This window comes from Mixophyes fleayi, chromosome 8 (genome assembly GCF_038048845.1).
Source record: "Mixophyes fleayi isolate aMixFle1 chromosome 8, aMixFle1.hap1, whole genome shotgun sequence".
Lineage (NCBI taxonomy): Eukaryota > Metazoa > Chordata > Amphibia > Anura > Limnodynastidae > Mixophyes > Mixophyes fleayi.
This window is the reverse complement of record NC_134409.1, coordinates 128,695,420-128,709,543: the sequence shown is the minus strand read 5'-3', so window position 1 is coordinate 128,709,543 and position 14,124 is coordinate 128,695,420. Positions and strand designations below refer to the sequence as shown.

General features: G+C 45.4%; 1 protein-coding gene across 3 annotated transcripts in view; it reads right to left on the bottom strand.

The window, feature by feature from the left end:
* PLXNB1 (plexin B1) overlaps positions 1-14,124 on the bottom strand; it is a 250,287-nt gene that overhangs the window by 20,982 nt on the left and 215,181 nt on the right. For all 3 annotated transcript variants that reach the window (XM_075183465.1, XM_075183464.1, XM_075183466.1), the window contains 9 exons: positions 13,116-14,030; positions 10,657-10,785; positions 9,645-9,764; positions 8,939-9,032; positions 8,686-8,852; positions 7,754-7,905; positions 4,416-4,521; positions 3,821-3,957; positions 419-595 (listed from right to left, as the gene is read on the bottom strand). In XM_075183465.1, the coding sequence (XP_075039566.1) occupies positions 419-595; positions 3,821-3,957; positions 4,416-4,521; positions 7,754-7,905; positions 8,686-8,852; positions 8,939-9,032; positions 9,645-9,764; positions 10,657-10,785; positions 13,116-14,030 (1,997 nt within the window). The remainder of the gene's footprint in view (positions 1-418; positions 596-3,820; positions 3,958-4,415; positions 4,522-7,753; positions 7,906-8,685; positions 8,853-8,938; positions 9,033-9,644; positions 9,765-10,656; positions 10,786-13,115; positions 14,031-14,124) is intronic.

Below are 14,124 nucleotides of genomic sequence, written 5' to 3'. Positions count from 1 at the left end.
ATAGCTGTCAGATTCGGATTTTCATCCCGAGTCCTGATTGTTTGGATCCATCAAGTTTGCCACAAAGGTCCGTGTAAATTTATGGACAAATCTGACACAGATCTGAGGAACTAGTGTATGGTCAGCTCGATTGTGTGTGAAAACCACATAATCTTTCTTTCACAGAAGTCTGTGTGGCTTAGGAAATAACTGCAAAGCTGCACTACCCATTGGCAGCCTAATCATATTAAGTTTGACTCTTTGAAAAGAACACAGGAGCTTCTCACACCAAATACTGCCGGAGTTCCTATCGGTTGGGGAAGGAAGGTTATTGGGAAAAAAAAATAATGTATTTATCTGGAGTTCCCCTTTAGTGGATGCGTCTTTTGAACAGCGACAAAGTGTAATATTCCTATGAGTACTCGAGAGGACTCTGTACCTGTAGAAGCTCTTGGCTGGGTTGGCAGAAGTGATGTTGGGGTCCGCAGTGTACAAGAAGAGTGAATCGGGGAAGCTAAATACTTGTTCTCCATACCAGACGGTTACTCGGAGGTCTGAGGTGGCGTTGCTGGAACCAGTCAGACACTCCAACTGGTTTTCCTGAATCTCTGAGGTACTTTGAAAAAAACAAAACATGTTGCATGTTTGAACTTTGTTTCACATAGAGGCGTGTTAGACATAGTTTTGATAGGAGCTTCACATCACTACTCTGTGCTGTAGGGGGACCCTGCTCATTCCACTATATAACTCTCAGTCTGTGGCTTCCTGTGGCCTCCATTTCCTTCCTCACATCATGTCACTGCCTCTGTCACATGCAGCCCTGTCCTCACTAACACATCACTTATCTCCTGATATACTCTGTGCTGCTGGGGACCCTGCTCCTTCCACTATATAACTCTGTCTGTGGCTTCCTGCCTCCTCCATTCCCCTCCTCACATCATGTCACTGCCCCTGTCACATGCAGCCCTGTCCTCACTAACACATCACTTATCTCCTGATATACTCTGTGCTGCTGGGGACCCTGCTCCTTCCACTATATATATCTCTCAGTCTGTGGCTTCCTGCTTCCTCCATTCCCCTCCTCACATCATGTCACTGCCCCTGTCACATACAGCCCTGTCCTCACTAACACATCACTTATCTCCTGATATACTCTGTGCTGCTGGGTGACCCTGCTCCTTCCACTATATAACTCTCAGTCTGTGGCATCCTGCTGCCTCCATTCCCCTCCTCACATCATGTCACTGCCCCTGTCACATGCAGCCCTGTCCTCACTAACACATCACTTATCTCCTGATATACTCTGTGCTGCTGGGGACCCTGCTCCTTCCACTATATATCTCTCAGTCTGTGGCTTCCTGCTGCCTCCATTCCCCTCCTCACATCATGTCACTGCCTTGTCACATGCAGCCCTGTCCTCATTAACACATCACTCATCTCATGATATACTCTGTGCTGCTGGGTGACCCTGCTCCTTCCACTATATAACTCTCAGTCTGTGGCATCCTGCTGCCTCCATTCCCCTCCTCACATCATGTCACTGCCCCTGTCACATGCAGCCCTGTCCTCACTAACACATCACTTATCTCCTGATATACTCTGTGCTGCTGGGGGACCCTGCTCCTTCCACTATATAACTCTCAGTCTGTGGCTTCCTGCTCCCTCCATTCCCCTCCTCACATCATGTCACTGCCTTGTCACATGCAGCCCTGTCCTCATTAACACATCACTCATCTCATGATATACTCTGTGCTGCTGGGTGACCCTGCTCCTTCCACTATATAACTCTCAGTCTGTGGCATCCTGCTGCCTCCATTCCCCTCCTCACATCATGTCACTGCCCCTGTCACATGCAGCCCTGTCCTCACTAACACATCACTTATCTCCTGATATACTCTGTGCTGCTGGGGACCCTGCTCATTCCACTATATAACTCTCAGTCTGTGGCATCCTGCTGCCTCCATTCCCCTCCTCACATCATGTCACTGCCCCTGTCACATGCAGCCCTGTCCTCACTAACACATCACTTATCTCCTGATATACTCTGTGCTGCTGGGGGACCCTGCTCCTTCCACTATATAACTCTCAGTCTGTGGCTTCCTGCTCCCTCCATTCCCCTCCTCACATCATGTCACTGCCTTGTCACATGCAGCCCTGTCCTCATTAACACATCACTCATCTCATGATATACTCTGTGCTGCTGGGGACCCTGCTCCTTCCACTATATATATCTCTCAGTCTGTGGCTTCCTGCTTCCTCCATTCCCCTCCTCACATCATGTCACTGCCCCTGTCACATACAGCCCTGTCCTCACTAACACATCACTTATCTCCTGATATACTCTGTGCTGCTGGGTGACCCTGCTCCTTCCACTATATAACTCTCAGTCTGTGGCATCCTGCTGCCTCCATTCCCCTCCTCACATCATGTCACTGCCCCTGTCACATGCAGCCCTGTCCTCACTAACACATCACTTATCTCCTGATATACTCTGTGCTGCTGGGGACCCTGCTCATTCCACTATATAACTCTCAGTCTGTGGCATCCTGCTGCCTCCATTCCCCTCCTCACATCATGTCACTGCCCCTGTCACATGCAGCCCTGTCCTCACTAACACATCACTTATCTCCTGATATACTCTGTGCTGCTGGGGGACCCTGCTCCTTCCACTATATAACTCTCAGTCTGTGGCTTCCTGCTCCCTCCATTCCCCTCCTCACATCATGTCACTGCCTTGTCACATGCAGCCCTGTCCTCATTAACACATCACTCATCTCATGATATACTCTGTGCTGCTGGGGGACCCTGCTCCTTCCACTACATAACTCTCAGTCTGTGGCTTCCTGCTGCCTCCATTCCCCTCCTCACATCATGTCACTGCCCCTGTCACATGCAGCCCTGTTCTTACTAACACATCACTCATCTCCTGATATACTCTGTGCTGCTGGGGGACCCTGCTCGTCCCACTATATAACTCTCAGTCTGTGGCTTCCTGCTGCCTCCATTCTCCTCCTCACATCATGTCACTGCCCCTGTCACATGCAGCCCTGTCATCACTAACACATCACTCATCTCCTGATATACTCTGTGCTGCTGGGTGACCCTGCTCCTTCCACTATATAACTCTCAGTCTGTGGCATCCTGCTGCCTCCATTCCCCTCCTCACATCATGTCACTGCCTTGTCACATGCAGCCCTGTCCTCACTAACACATCACTTATCTCCTGATATACTCTGTGCTGCTGGGGGACCCTGCTCCTTCCACTATATAACTCTCAGTCTGTGGCTTCCTGCTCCCTCCATTCCCCTCCTCACATCATGTCACTGCCTTGTCACATGCAGCCCTGTCCTCATTAACACATCACTCATCTCATGATATACTCTGTGCTGCTGGGGGACCCTGCTCCTTCCACTACATAACTCTCAGTCTGTGGCTTCCTGCTGCCTCCATTCCCCTCCTCACATCATGTCACTGCCCCTGTCACATGCAGCCCTGTTCTTACTAACACATCACTCATCTCCTGATATACTCTGTGCTGCTGGGGGGCCCTGCTCGTCCCACTATATAACTCTCAGTCTGTGGCTTCCTGCTGCCTCCATTCTCCTCCTCACATCATGTCACTGCCCCTGTCACATGCAGCCCTGTCATCACTAACACATCACTCATCTCCTGATATACTCTGTGCTGCTGGGGGACCCTGCTCGTCCCACTATATAACTCTCAGTCTGTGGCTTCCTGCAGCCTCCATTCCCCTCCTCACATCATGTCACTGCCCTTAAAAAAATATATAAAATTTGATAAACCTATGACATATTCCCTACTGAATATAACGCAGTCTTACATGTGACAGGGGATGTCTCCAATCAGAATTCGAATATCGCTGGCGCGTCCTGTCAGAAGTTTAGATCCTGTAACGGTCAGTCTGGTTCCTCCAGACTTTGGCCCACGAGATGGATAAAATGACGACAGCACCGGATTCTGAAAATCAAATACAAATATGGTAAGTTATATTGATGATATCACCAGCATTGTTTATTTGCTAAATACCATACGATACAGTATAAGCAAGTTGGATGTAACAACTACAGTTCCTCTAGTGATGGGTTTGATGCTGACCACTTTTTTATCTAAAATACTGCTTTGAACATTCTAATGACCTGATTGGCTACAGGTTGTCCTATCCCCGCAGACTTCAAAACTGGGTAAACATGGAATAGCAGGAGATGAAGATCATTTAGAAGTGGTATAACACTGGTCAAATGCCTAAATACTATCAGATAAATGAAATATTCTCAACTTGCATTACTGTCCGAATAAAAATTCAACACAACCGGGTTAGAGCCCAATCAAACATTATAACGGTCGGTCAATTTGGACAAACTGACTAACACATATTGCAGCGGCTTAGGAAAACTACCAGAGCCTGGTAATATTACCTGATAAGTAAAAACTTGGCTGGATATCCCATGTAACCCTCCCGAGACTTCCACCAGGACGTGTCCGGGTCTCTCGGTCCAGCTTTTACCAGCTACACAAACTATACTGCAGAAGAGAACGGACAAGATGATGAGGGAGAAGGACACCACAGAAATGCACACCCAAGTGATTACATTAAATATTACCCATTATTATATAAGACGTTTGGGAATCGTTCTTTTGTAATGTGGAAATATAACTAATTCAAGTTTTCCCGTAGTTGTTTTTCACTCTCCGGGATATATTTACTAAACTTTGTAGAATGTACTAAATAAATGACAGCTAGAATCTGATTGGTTGCTATAGGCAACATCTCCACTTTTTCAAACCTGCAGTTTAGTAAATATACCCCTGAGACTAATTTACAAATCTTAAAAAATGCAGCCCTTTTGCCCAAATGCAATTATCATCATCAGCAGCTATTTATATAGCGCTACCAATTCCGCAGCGCTGTACAGAGAACTCACTCACATCAGTCCCTGCCCCATTGGGGCTTACAGTCTAAATTCACAACATACACACAGACTGAGAGAGTCTAGGGTCAATTTGATAGCAGCCAATTAACTTACTAGTATGTTTTTGGAATGTGGGAGGAAACCGGAGCACCCGGAGGAAACCCACACAAACACGGGGAGAACATACAAACTCCTCACAGATAAGGCCATGATCAGGAATTGAACTCATGACCCCAGTGCTGTGAGGCAGAAGTGCTAACCACTGAGCCACAGTGCTGCCCCAATTATATGCTATTGTGTATATATTTTTGCATGAGTGCCTGCATTTAAATGGCTTCTTGCACGACTTAGTGGCAATAACTGAGGGCAGGGGCAAACGCAGGATTTTTAAGGGGGGGGTTTCCTCCCCTCCCCCCCCAAAAAATAATAATATATATATATATATATATATATATAGAGAGAGAGCTGCTGCGATGCTGTATTGTACAAAGAAGCGTCCGAGGCAGTGCTGTATTGTAGTACAGTACAGCGCCACGGTTGCTGTACAGTACAGGGCAATGTTTTGTACCCATTCGTTTGCGGAGGGGAGGGGTTTCTGGAGAACCAGAAACCCCCCCTGCGTGCGCCCCTGGAGGGGGTGCAAGATAATGGGAGGGGCTGAATGTGCATGAGGAGCACTAATGCACCCAGCTGCAATAATAAGTTTTACGTTGCGGAGATAATGAAATGAGTTTCATGAGGCAGAGACTGAACATCTTGGGAGTGTTCCCTGTTTAGCAGCAGTTTTCCCTGCTGCAAAATGACCTGGTTTTTATACATTTTAGGTTGGGGGGAAAGTCGCTCTTTACCTTTTATATGAAGCATATGCATTTTATATGGGGATTCGCATTTTTGTGCAAGGAAACAAAAGTAATCAAAATATTCATATGTACAAGACTGTCACCGTCCCGAACTCTCCTTACTCTCATGAGTTACTTAAGACACAAACATACAGTATTTAGGGAGAAAAACAGAGACATTGGAACAAATGAAGGAGTCGTCCTAAGACAGAGATAGGTAACCTGATATACTACAGGGGCCACACGTATGCAATATAAACTTTACAAGGGCCGCACAATACCCTTAATCTCAGAAATAATATAAAACAATAGTAAATGACCCTCATCTTAAATCCTATCCAAACCATTCTTGGGGGTAAATTTATCAAGCTGCGGGTTTGAAAAAGTGGAGATGTTGCCTATAGCAACCAATCAGATTCTAGTTATCATTTATTTAGTACATTCTACAAAATTATAACTAGAATCTGATTGGTTGCTATAGGCAACATCTCCACTGTTCAAACCCGCAGCATGACACATTTACCCCCGGGAGTTTTTTCTTTTATTTTACAAGTATGTCATTTTTGTACAGACTAGAGAAGGAAACACATAGACTATTGATATTTAGCACAGTAAAGGAATATATTTAATTTATTATAGAAGCCCACTAAACCTCAATGTGTTCTGTTCATTAGTTCTCTATAGTAATGCTGAACGGTTGGACAACCCTGGTCTTTAAAAAGAACAGTGAAAGAAATATATTGACCAGTTCTACCACCAGGGGGAGCCGTTACCCTTAGACAAACTCAATGGGAGAAAACAACATACTGAATAAAGTGATGTAAAGGATTTGGAATCTTCCCCAATGTCACAGTGAATGGCTAAAGCAATATTTATAGGTGCACGGTCTGCAAATCCTTATAATAGAGACAGATCATACCGAAAACGATAATTTATAAATGCTAAGCGGTGCCACGGTCATACTTTATTGTTTCACAAAATATTACTAGGGGATCTTAAGATGACAGTTCTAAAGGTTCAGCTTTAATATAATTGACATGATGCTGTGATAGAACTCTGTGGAGCATTTTTATAACGAGACAAGAAGCACGCCAATTACTACTCATTATAAATGAATAAACTGCACCTTCCCTGTGCATCTAATCTCGTAAAATAAACTGTGCTTTGTGTTTGTTATCTTAAACTATAACATGAAATTAAACACAAAATGTCACATGTCTGAGTGACCGGTCTGCAGTCTTACAGACTTTCATAGATTCACACTCCTCACTGTGAAGCGTGACCAGACCGTAAAAACATATTCGAAATCTGTTCAGTATGCCCTGCTTTGCTTTTTCAGCTTTTTGACCAATGCCAGCAGCTGTTCAGTCATTAATTTAAAGCTCCATAATGTGTTGTTGATGATTATAATGAATAGCTGATACTCTGTAACACTTTGGGGGAGATTCAGCTGCTGGCGATGTGGTGCACGGACACCGCAGCGATGTTCTGGCTGCGCACGTTGCAGGCCATTACCGTTGGAATCTCTGCTCACTTTACACTCTATGGAGTGCAAGATAAAATGAGCAGAGATTCCTGCCGTAACTGTCCCACAATGTGTCTTCGTGAGTGTACCGGAGACACCTTGTGCCGAATTGAATCTCCCCCTTTAACGCACAGTTGCAGTGGGAAGCATACTTACCAACTTTATGTTGGCCGGGTCCGGGAGATCCTGGAGGGATGTATGGGCAGATGGGGCGGGGTCTCGCGAAGACCCGCCCCCTCCGTCCGTACATTCTGTCTCTAATTTTATTGAAGTAGGCAGATGGGCCAGATGGGAGAGAATCGCCAGCTCTCCCGGGAGTCCGTGACACTGACCCAAATTTCTTGAGTCTCCCGGACATTCCGGGAGAGTTGGCAAGTATGGTGGGAAGTCAGGGCATGATTTCACCTGGATAACAAGATTCAACAACGTATGAGAATCTGCAGTGATATGAATTGGTAAATATTTACTGCATAAATTACCTGCTAGAAATCTCGTATTTCAGAAAGTCCACCTTACATGGGATATTAGCCACGGATACTCGGTCCATAATGTCCTCCAATTTCTGACCCAAGTTTGAGCCGGTTATGGTGATTCTTGTCCCTCCGTCCACAGGACCGGAAAGAGGCTCAATCTGAAAGAGACCAGATGAATCCTATACGTTATGACGCTCTGCCGTATTAAAAAAGTTATCCAAACAAAATCAGGTGCCGGTTACTGCATCACAGACCAGGCCACACCGTGGATTTGGACCTAAGTGAATACAATTCAGAACAATGTAAAGTATCTCCTATAACAACTATAATTATACTGCTGCCAGTTCTTCAAACTATACTCATGATTGGCACAGAGGATTGATGGCTCTGTATGAAATTAACTATTAATAGGACTCGCTGGAGCGGGAGCAGAATGTTGTGCAGCATTATAAGGCAACGAGCAACAAACAAAAAAAGAAAATACTTCGCTAACGGCTGGTCACGGACATGGAACATACTGAAATGTTGTTATCATCGTCATCATCAGTTATTTATATAGCGCCACTAATTCCGCAGCGCTGTACAGAGAACTCACTCACATCAGTCCCTGCCCCATTGGAGCTTACACTCTAAATTCTCTAACATACACACACAGACTAGGGTCAATTTAGATAGCAGCCAATTAACCTACTACTATGTGGGTTTTTTTTTGTTTTTTTTGGAGTGTGGGAGGAAACTGGAGCACCCGGAGGAAACCCGCGCAAACACGGGGAGAACATACAAACTTCTCACAGATAAGGCCATGGTCGGGAATCAAACTCATGACCCCAGTGCTGTGAGGCAGAAGTGCTAACCACTGAGCCACTGTGCTACCTATAAAGTGGTCCTGAAGGCATCACTACAGGACAATGAGTCATTATTATACGACGTTTACATACCGAGTGGATAAGTGGCGCCGGGCAGGTGCCCTCCACCTCCTCAGTGCAGGACTCTCGGTACATACAGCTGGGGGACTCTCCGCCGCACCACACGCAGTTGTACTTATGGTCGGCTGTCTGGCAGCGGCTGCAGTCGCTATGTCCCACGGAGCAGTTATATAGAATCACTGGAGAAGATAAGGTAGGTTAATAACGAGCACAATACCCCGCAGAGAATGTTGGGCTCCTTCTATGCCACGTGCACCCGACATACCGTGAAGGTCTTCATAGCTGTCTACCCGCATGTCTGGTTCCCTCTGCACATAGACCATGGCGCTGAACTCCGGCTGGGGCGCTGAGTAGCTGTACTGCAACAAGAACAGAGTGTGACGGCATGTGGGTAAGACGCATCTTTGCACTTCGTATAATGATCCCCAATTATCTAGCGCTGATACATCTCTGTCAGTGTCCCTTTGCCTTTCCAATCAGAGCAGATGAACTGGAGCTTGAAAGGGCATGCTGAGACTTCTGGTTCCACAACAGATGGAGAACCAGAGGATGCCAACACTTCGGTTATATATAAGAAAACAATTTATTTTATTTTCATTTGTTTTATCTATTTACATAGTAAGGTTGAAAAATGACACAGGTCCACCAAGGTCAACCTTTCATAAATCCTAAATCTGCTGATCCAGGGATCGGTAACGTAAAACCCCCCAGTGCGACAGTTGCCAATTTTACCTCATATGGATGAGGGGGACAACAAATTCCTTCCTGCTCCTAAAAATGCCAATTTGGTATATTTCCTGTATCAATTACCCCAACAATGTCCTCTAATAATCATAGTTACAGTCGCCACCTCATGTGGTAAGAATTCCCTTACCGCCCTTACAGTAAAGAACCCCTCCCATACTGATGGAGAAAACGTGTTTCTTCCATACACAAGTGATGACCCCTTATCTGTTATACGATGTTCTTACATGGTGTAGCTGACAAGTGATATAATAATTGGATTGATCCATAATATCCATTTCCACAAAGGCATCCGTAATCACTGTCCTGCCTTCCAAAATCAGGACACACTCATAATCCTGAGGATCCTGCAATATAAAGACATGGGGGGGTCATTAGCGGCAGGCGAAAAAATGGTGCTGTTTGTATATGTACTACGTGCGTACCCCCAGAGTACACATGATTGCCCTACCTCTAGGTGCAGACTGAGTACCCATCAGGGGGAATGGAGGAGGTCAGCCAAGCGCACACTCAGCTAACCAGGTTGGAATGTTAGCTCCTCGTCTTGTTGTTATACCAGAAGGTGGACCGCGGGAATTATGAAGTCCATTAGTGTCTAATATAGACTGCATGCTAAAAGTTGCGACTAGAAAAAGGGGGCGAGTATTTCAACCAGGTCAGCCAAGCGTGCACTCGCACGCTCAGCTATCTAGCCAAATATGGCCTCCCTGCTGCATGTCACTGAAGCCCTGTACCAAACCACAGGCATTTAAGTGTTTAGTCTTACTTTTGTTTACACTATTTGGGAGTAAGTGGCTGTGTCTCAGGAATGTTTCAGCTTTATCAATAAACATTTTTATTCAACTGATTTCCAGCACGCAACGAGGCAACCTAGACGCACACAAAGACTCCCACTGAAAATGCCAGTTAATGCTATCTTGATATTAGGTATAACAATTCTCTCTGGTTATGTTCTGTAAAGGTTCGTTGACCCAGCACCAAGCTCTTCCCCAGTCAACTTCCCAATTGTTCATTCATGTATTATAAAGTCACCAATTTATTTTTGAGCTTTGGCACTGAACTAGGGGGGTGTACAGGGATGAAACCCCCTTTTTGTTGTGTAGAATTAAATAATTCTACAGGCAAAACCTGTGACTGTCCTGGGAATTTTGTGTATATGTAACCTGGATGATTGCATAACGTAAGCTGCACACAGGCAAATCACTCTGATAAAAGGAAGCAGACGATGGTCACAAATACCTGGTAATGATGAAAGTTTTTTCCAATCAATGTTATTTTTCGTTCCACATTCACCGGCAGTAAAGAAGGACTCTGAATGCTCTGCACACACGGGCAGGCTTCTGGACCCCAAAACAGTTCTTCCTTGTTCTGTAACAACAACAAAAATCTCAATTTTTATCTTTTTTTGCTACTTTTGAATTTCACAACAATCTAACAACTGAACGTAATGTTATAGTAGAGAGGATCAGCAAATCTCCTGCTTAGTAGACATTGCCAATAGTGCAGACATCTCAGAAAGACTGCCACAAGAACCGGTTCTATCCAATAAATACAGATTGGAGAGACATCAGTAGATCCCAGAAGTGTTTCAGTGTCTGGAAATAAAGGTCGTGGATCCTTCACCTAGAAATGTGGTTCTCATGACTGTTTTTACATTGAGTGGACATTATCATCATTATCATCATCACCATTTATTTATATAGTGTCACTGATTCCGCAGCGCTGTACAGAGAACTCACTCACATCAGTCCCTGCCCCATTGGAGCTTACAGTCTAAATTCCCTGACATACACACAGAGAGAGAGAGAGAGAGAGAGAGAGAGAGACTAGGATCAATTTTGATAGCAACCAAGTATGTTTTTGGAGTGTGGGCAGAAACTGGATCACCCAGAGGAAACCCACGCAAACACAGGGAGAACATACAAACTCCACACAGCTCTACAGAGTTTGTATGTTCTCCCCATGTTTGTGTGGGTTTCCTCCGGGTGCTCCGGTTTCCTCCCACACTCCAAAAACATACTGGTAGGTTAATTGGCTGCTAACAAATTGACCTTAGTCTGTGTGTGTGTGTGTGTGGTGTATGTATGTTAGGGAATTTAGACTGTGAGCTCCAACGGGGCAGGGACTGATGTGAGTGAGTTCTCTGTACAGCGCTGCGGAATAAGTGGCGCTATATAAATAAATTATGATGATGATGAGACAAGTTGGCTGCATTTGTCCAAATTGCCCAATTATCATTCTTAGTTCCAAACGACCAAAAATCCCCATGAAAATCTGACTATAATCTGATCCTGGAAAGTCCGGCCGAGCGATGGCTACGATCTGTATGTGTGTGTGGTCATCGGTCAACAGTTCTTACTGCCCTCCCTGTGATCCGGTAGTCGGTTGCACGCCCGGCTGGCACAAGATCCACCCACGTTTGGGGGGCATACAGGTCCTGGGAGCTGAACCTCTATTGCCCGCAAGAGACATTTTGCATTGAGGCTCTTTGCTGCCTCTTTAGAAGTGAAATCATTTCCAATGAATAATGTCCCAGTTTTAGCCTTATCATCGAGACCTAGTTGTTGAGTAGGATCTCAGGCTGGATGACATTGTCCTTGAACACAGTGTCTTGTTAGGGCCATGTCTGCTACGTGCCAGCTGGCTTCACTGGCACTAGGAGGTTTTCACAGCAGTGAGATGTGCATGCCAGAGAGATCTCAAATAATGACTCCCAGCTCATAATTGTGCCCAGCGTGAGCCAGCTGGCATTCCTGCAAAGCCTTCAATATGTTAACGATTCTTCACAGACCCGCTGCCAGGCTGGAGACAAAGCTTTGTACGCAATGGTATTATCAATTAAACACTAGTTCCTTCAAAGAAAGAACCTTTTTACTAAACTTGTCCCATAAATTTAAAAAGTTCTCCATTCTCACATTTGCCACAGAGGACGCTCTTGATACTTTATGGTGCCTGCGAAGCCTTGTTTGCTTTAGGAACCTGTTACTGAAACTTTAAAGGGATATTAAAAAGCAGCTATTACCTCTCATAAGGTTTCTCATATAAATCGCCCACCCAATTGGAGAAATGGCCCCCAGAATCTGCTGTAAACGGTCAGTTAAAGGGTTTTATTGTACGATGTACTGGCTGTGAGCAGTAAAGTTTAGAATAACAGAACGCACTTCCGCAACCTCCGCTATCTGTTCAACACCTGTCCAGGACGAGTACCGAAGTTCTCTCGGAACCTTGTGACAAATTTAGTAATCCCTAATGATGCCACCCCTTTACAGTGACATAAAATTATTTCTGGAAGTGTCAATGTTACTACTACTGCCCTTCAGCTAGATGGTTCCAAAATACTGCAACTGTGACAAAGAAGAACGTTAGACTCTAACATATTAGTTTAGAACTTTTGAACAGGGCCATCTTTTCCCTTGGGCATGATGGGCAGCTGCCCGGGGGCCCCACGGGCAAGAGGGCCCCATAGGCACGGCTCTTAATGAGAATAAATAATCCTGCAAAAGAAAAAAACCTGCAAAAAAACCTTCAAGGGTCACTGAGCAAGTACATCTATCTATCTCTATATATATCTGTATACATCTATATATCTATATCTAGGGGCCCCGGTGCACTGCTTTGCCCGGGGGCCCATAATGTTGTTAAGATGGCCCTGCTTTTGAACAGAGTAACTTTAAATACATTAAACTTATGTTTCTCACCAGTTCAATAAAGTCTGGAGAATCCAGTTGGTAATCCAAGTCTGGTTCATTAATGGCAGGAAAATGTGGTGAAGCTGTCTCAACGTCACCGTCGCCGGAGAGGATAGTGGAAGCTGAGAAGGATGACGTGTCGTTCTCCATCTTGTCCAAGTCTACCCAGTCATCTGCCTCTGTGTGATCCAAGCTCTCCTTATCTCTTCCCTCCATAAAAACAGTGGGTGGCTCTTCCGAGTATGGAATCTCAGTCTCTAGGTCATCGGGGAAGTCGGGTAAAGAAGGAACATTGAGTGTTTGGTTAGTGGTTGGAATGGGAGGGGCGGCAGATGTAAATTCCTCCGGTGGTGGAAGAATTGTGGTGGGAACCCATGTCATTTCACTCTCATTGTCGAAAACAGTAGGTGCAGGGACCAGAGGTGGTATTGTCACATCATCGGGGGTGGTGGGGCTCTCAGTTGTTGAGATCTCCACAATCATATTAATCTCAGAAGTGACAGAAAGAACGGGATCTTCAGTGGTAACTGGGCTTGTAAAGATGTCTTCAGGCACGGTGGTCGGGATGGTTTCTGGAACACTTGTTGACTCTTCTGTTATAAGTTGGGTTGTTGCTTCTGGAGTGGAAGTCTCAGTAGTGAGCTCGGGTGTGGTTGGCGTTGGTACCGGGATGGTAATAACTTCTGGAGTAGTCGGTATGGGAGTGACGATGGAGGTGGTTGGCACAGTGGTGGGGATCGGTGTGGGCGAGGTTTCAGGGACAGTAACTGTTGTACTTGCTGTGGTTGTCGTGGTTGTTGTCTCAGGAACAGGGCTGGGGGTGGTTATAGAAAGAATAGTAGTAGTAGGAGCCACTGTGGTTGTTGGTTCCGGGTCTGGCACAATCACGGGAGGTGGAGACGGTTCTGGTTCTGGTATCTGAGCCTGGTTAGGAGGAGAGGAAGAGATGGGTGAGTTATATATGGAAACACTATGTATAGAAACAGGTGTAGAAAATAGATAGATAGATGGATAGATG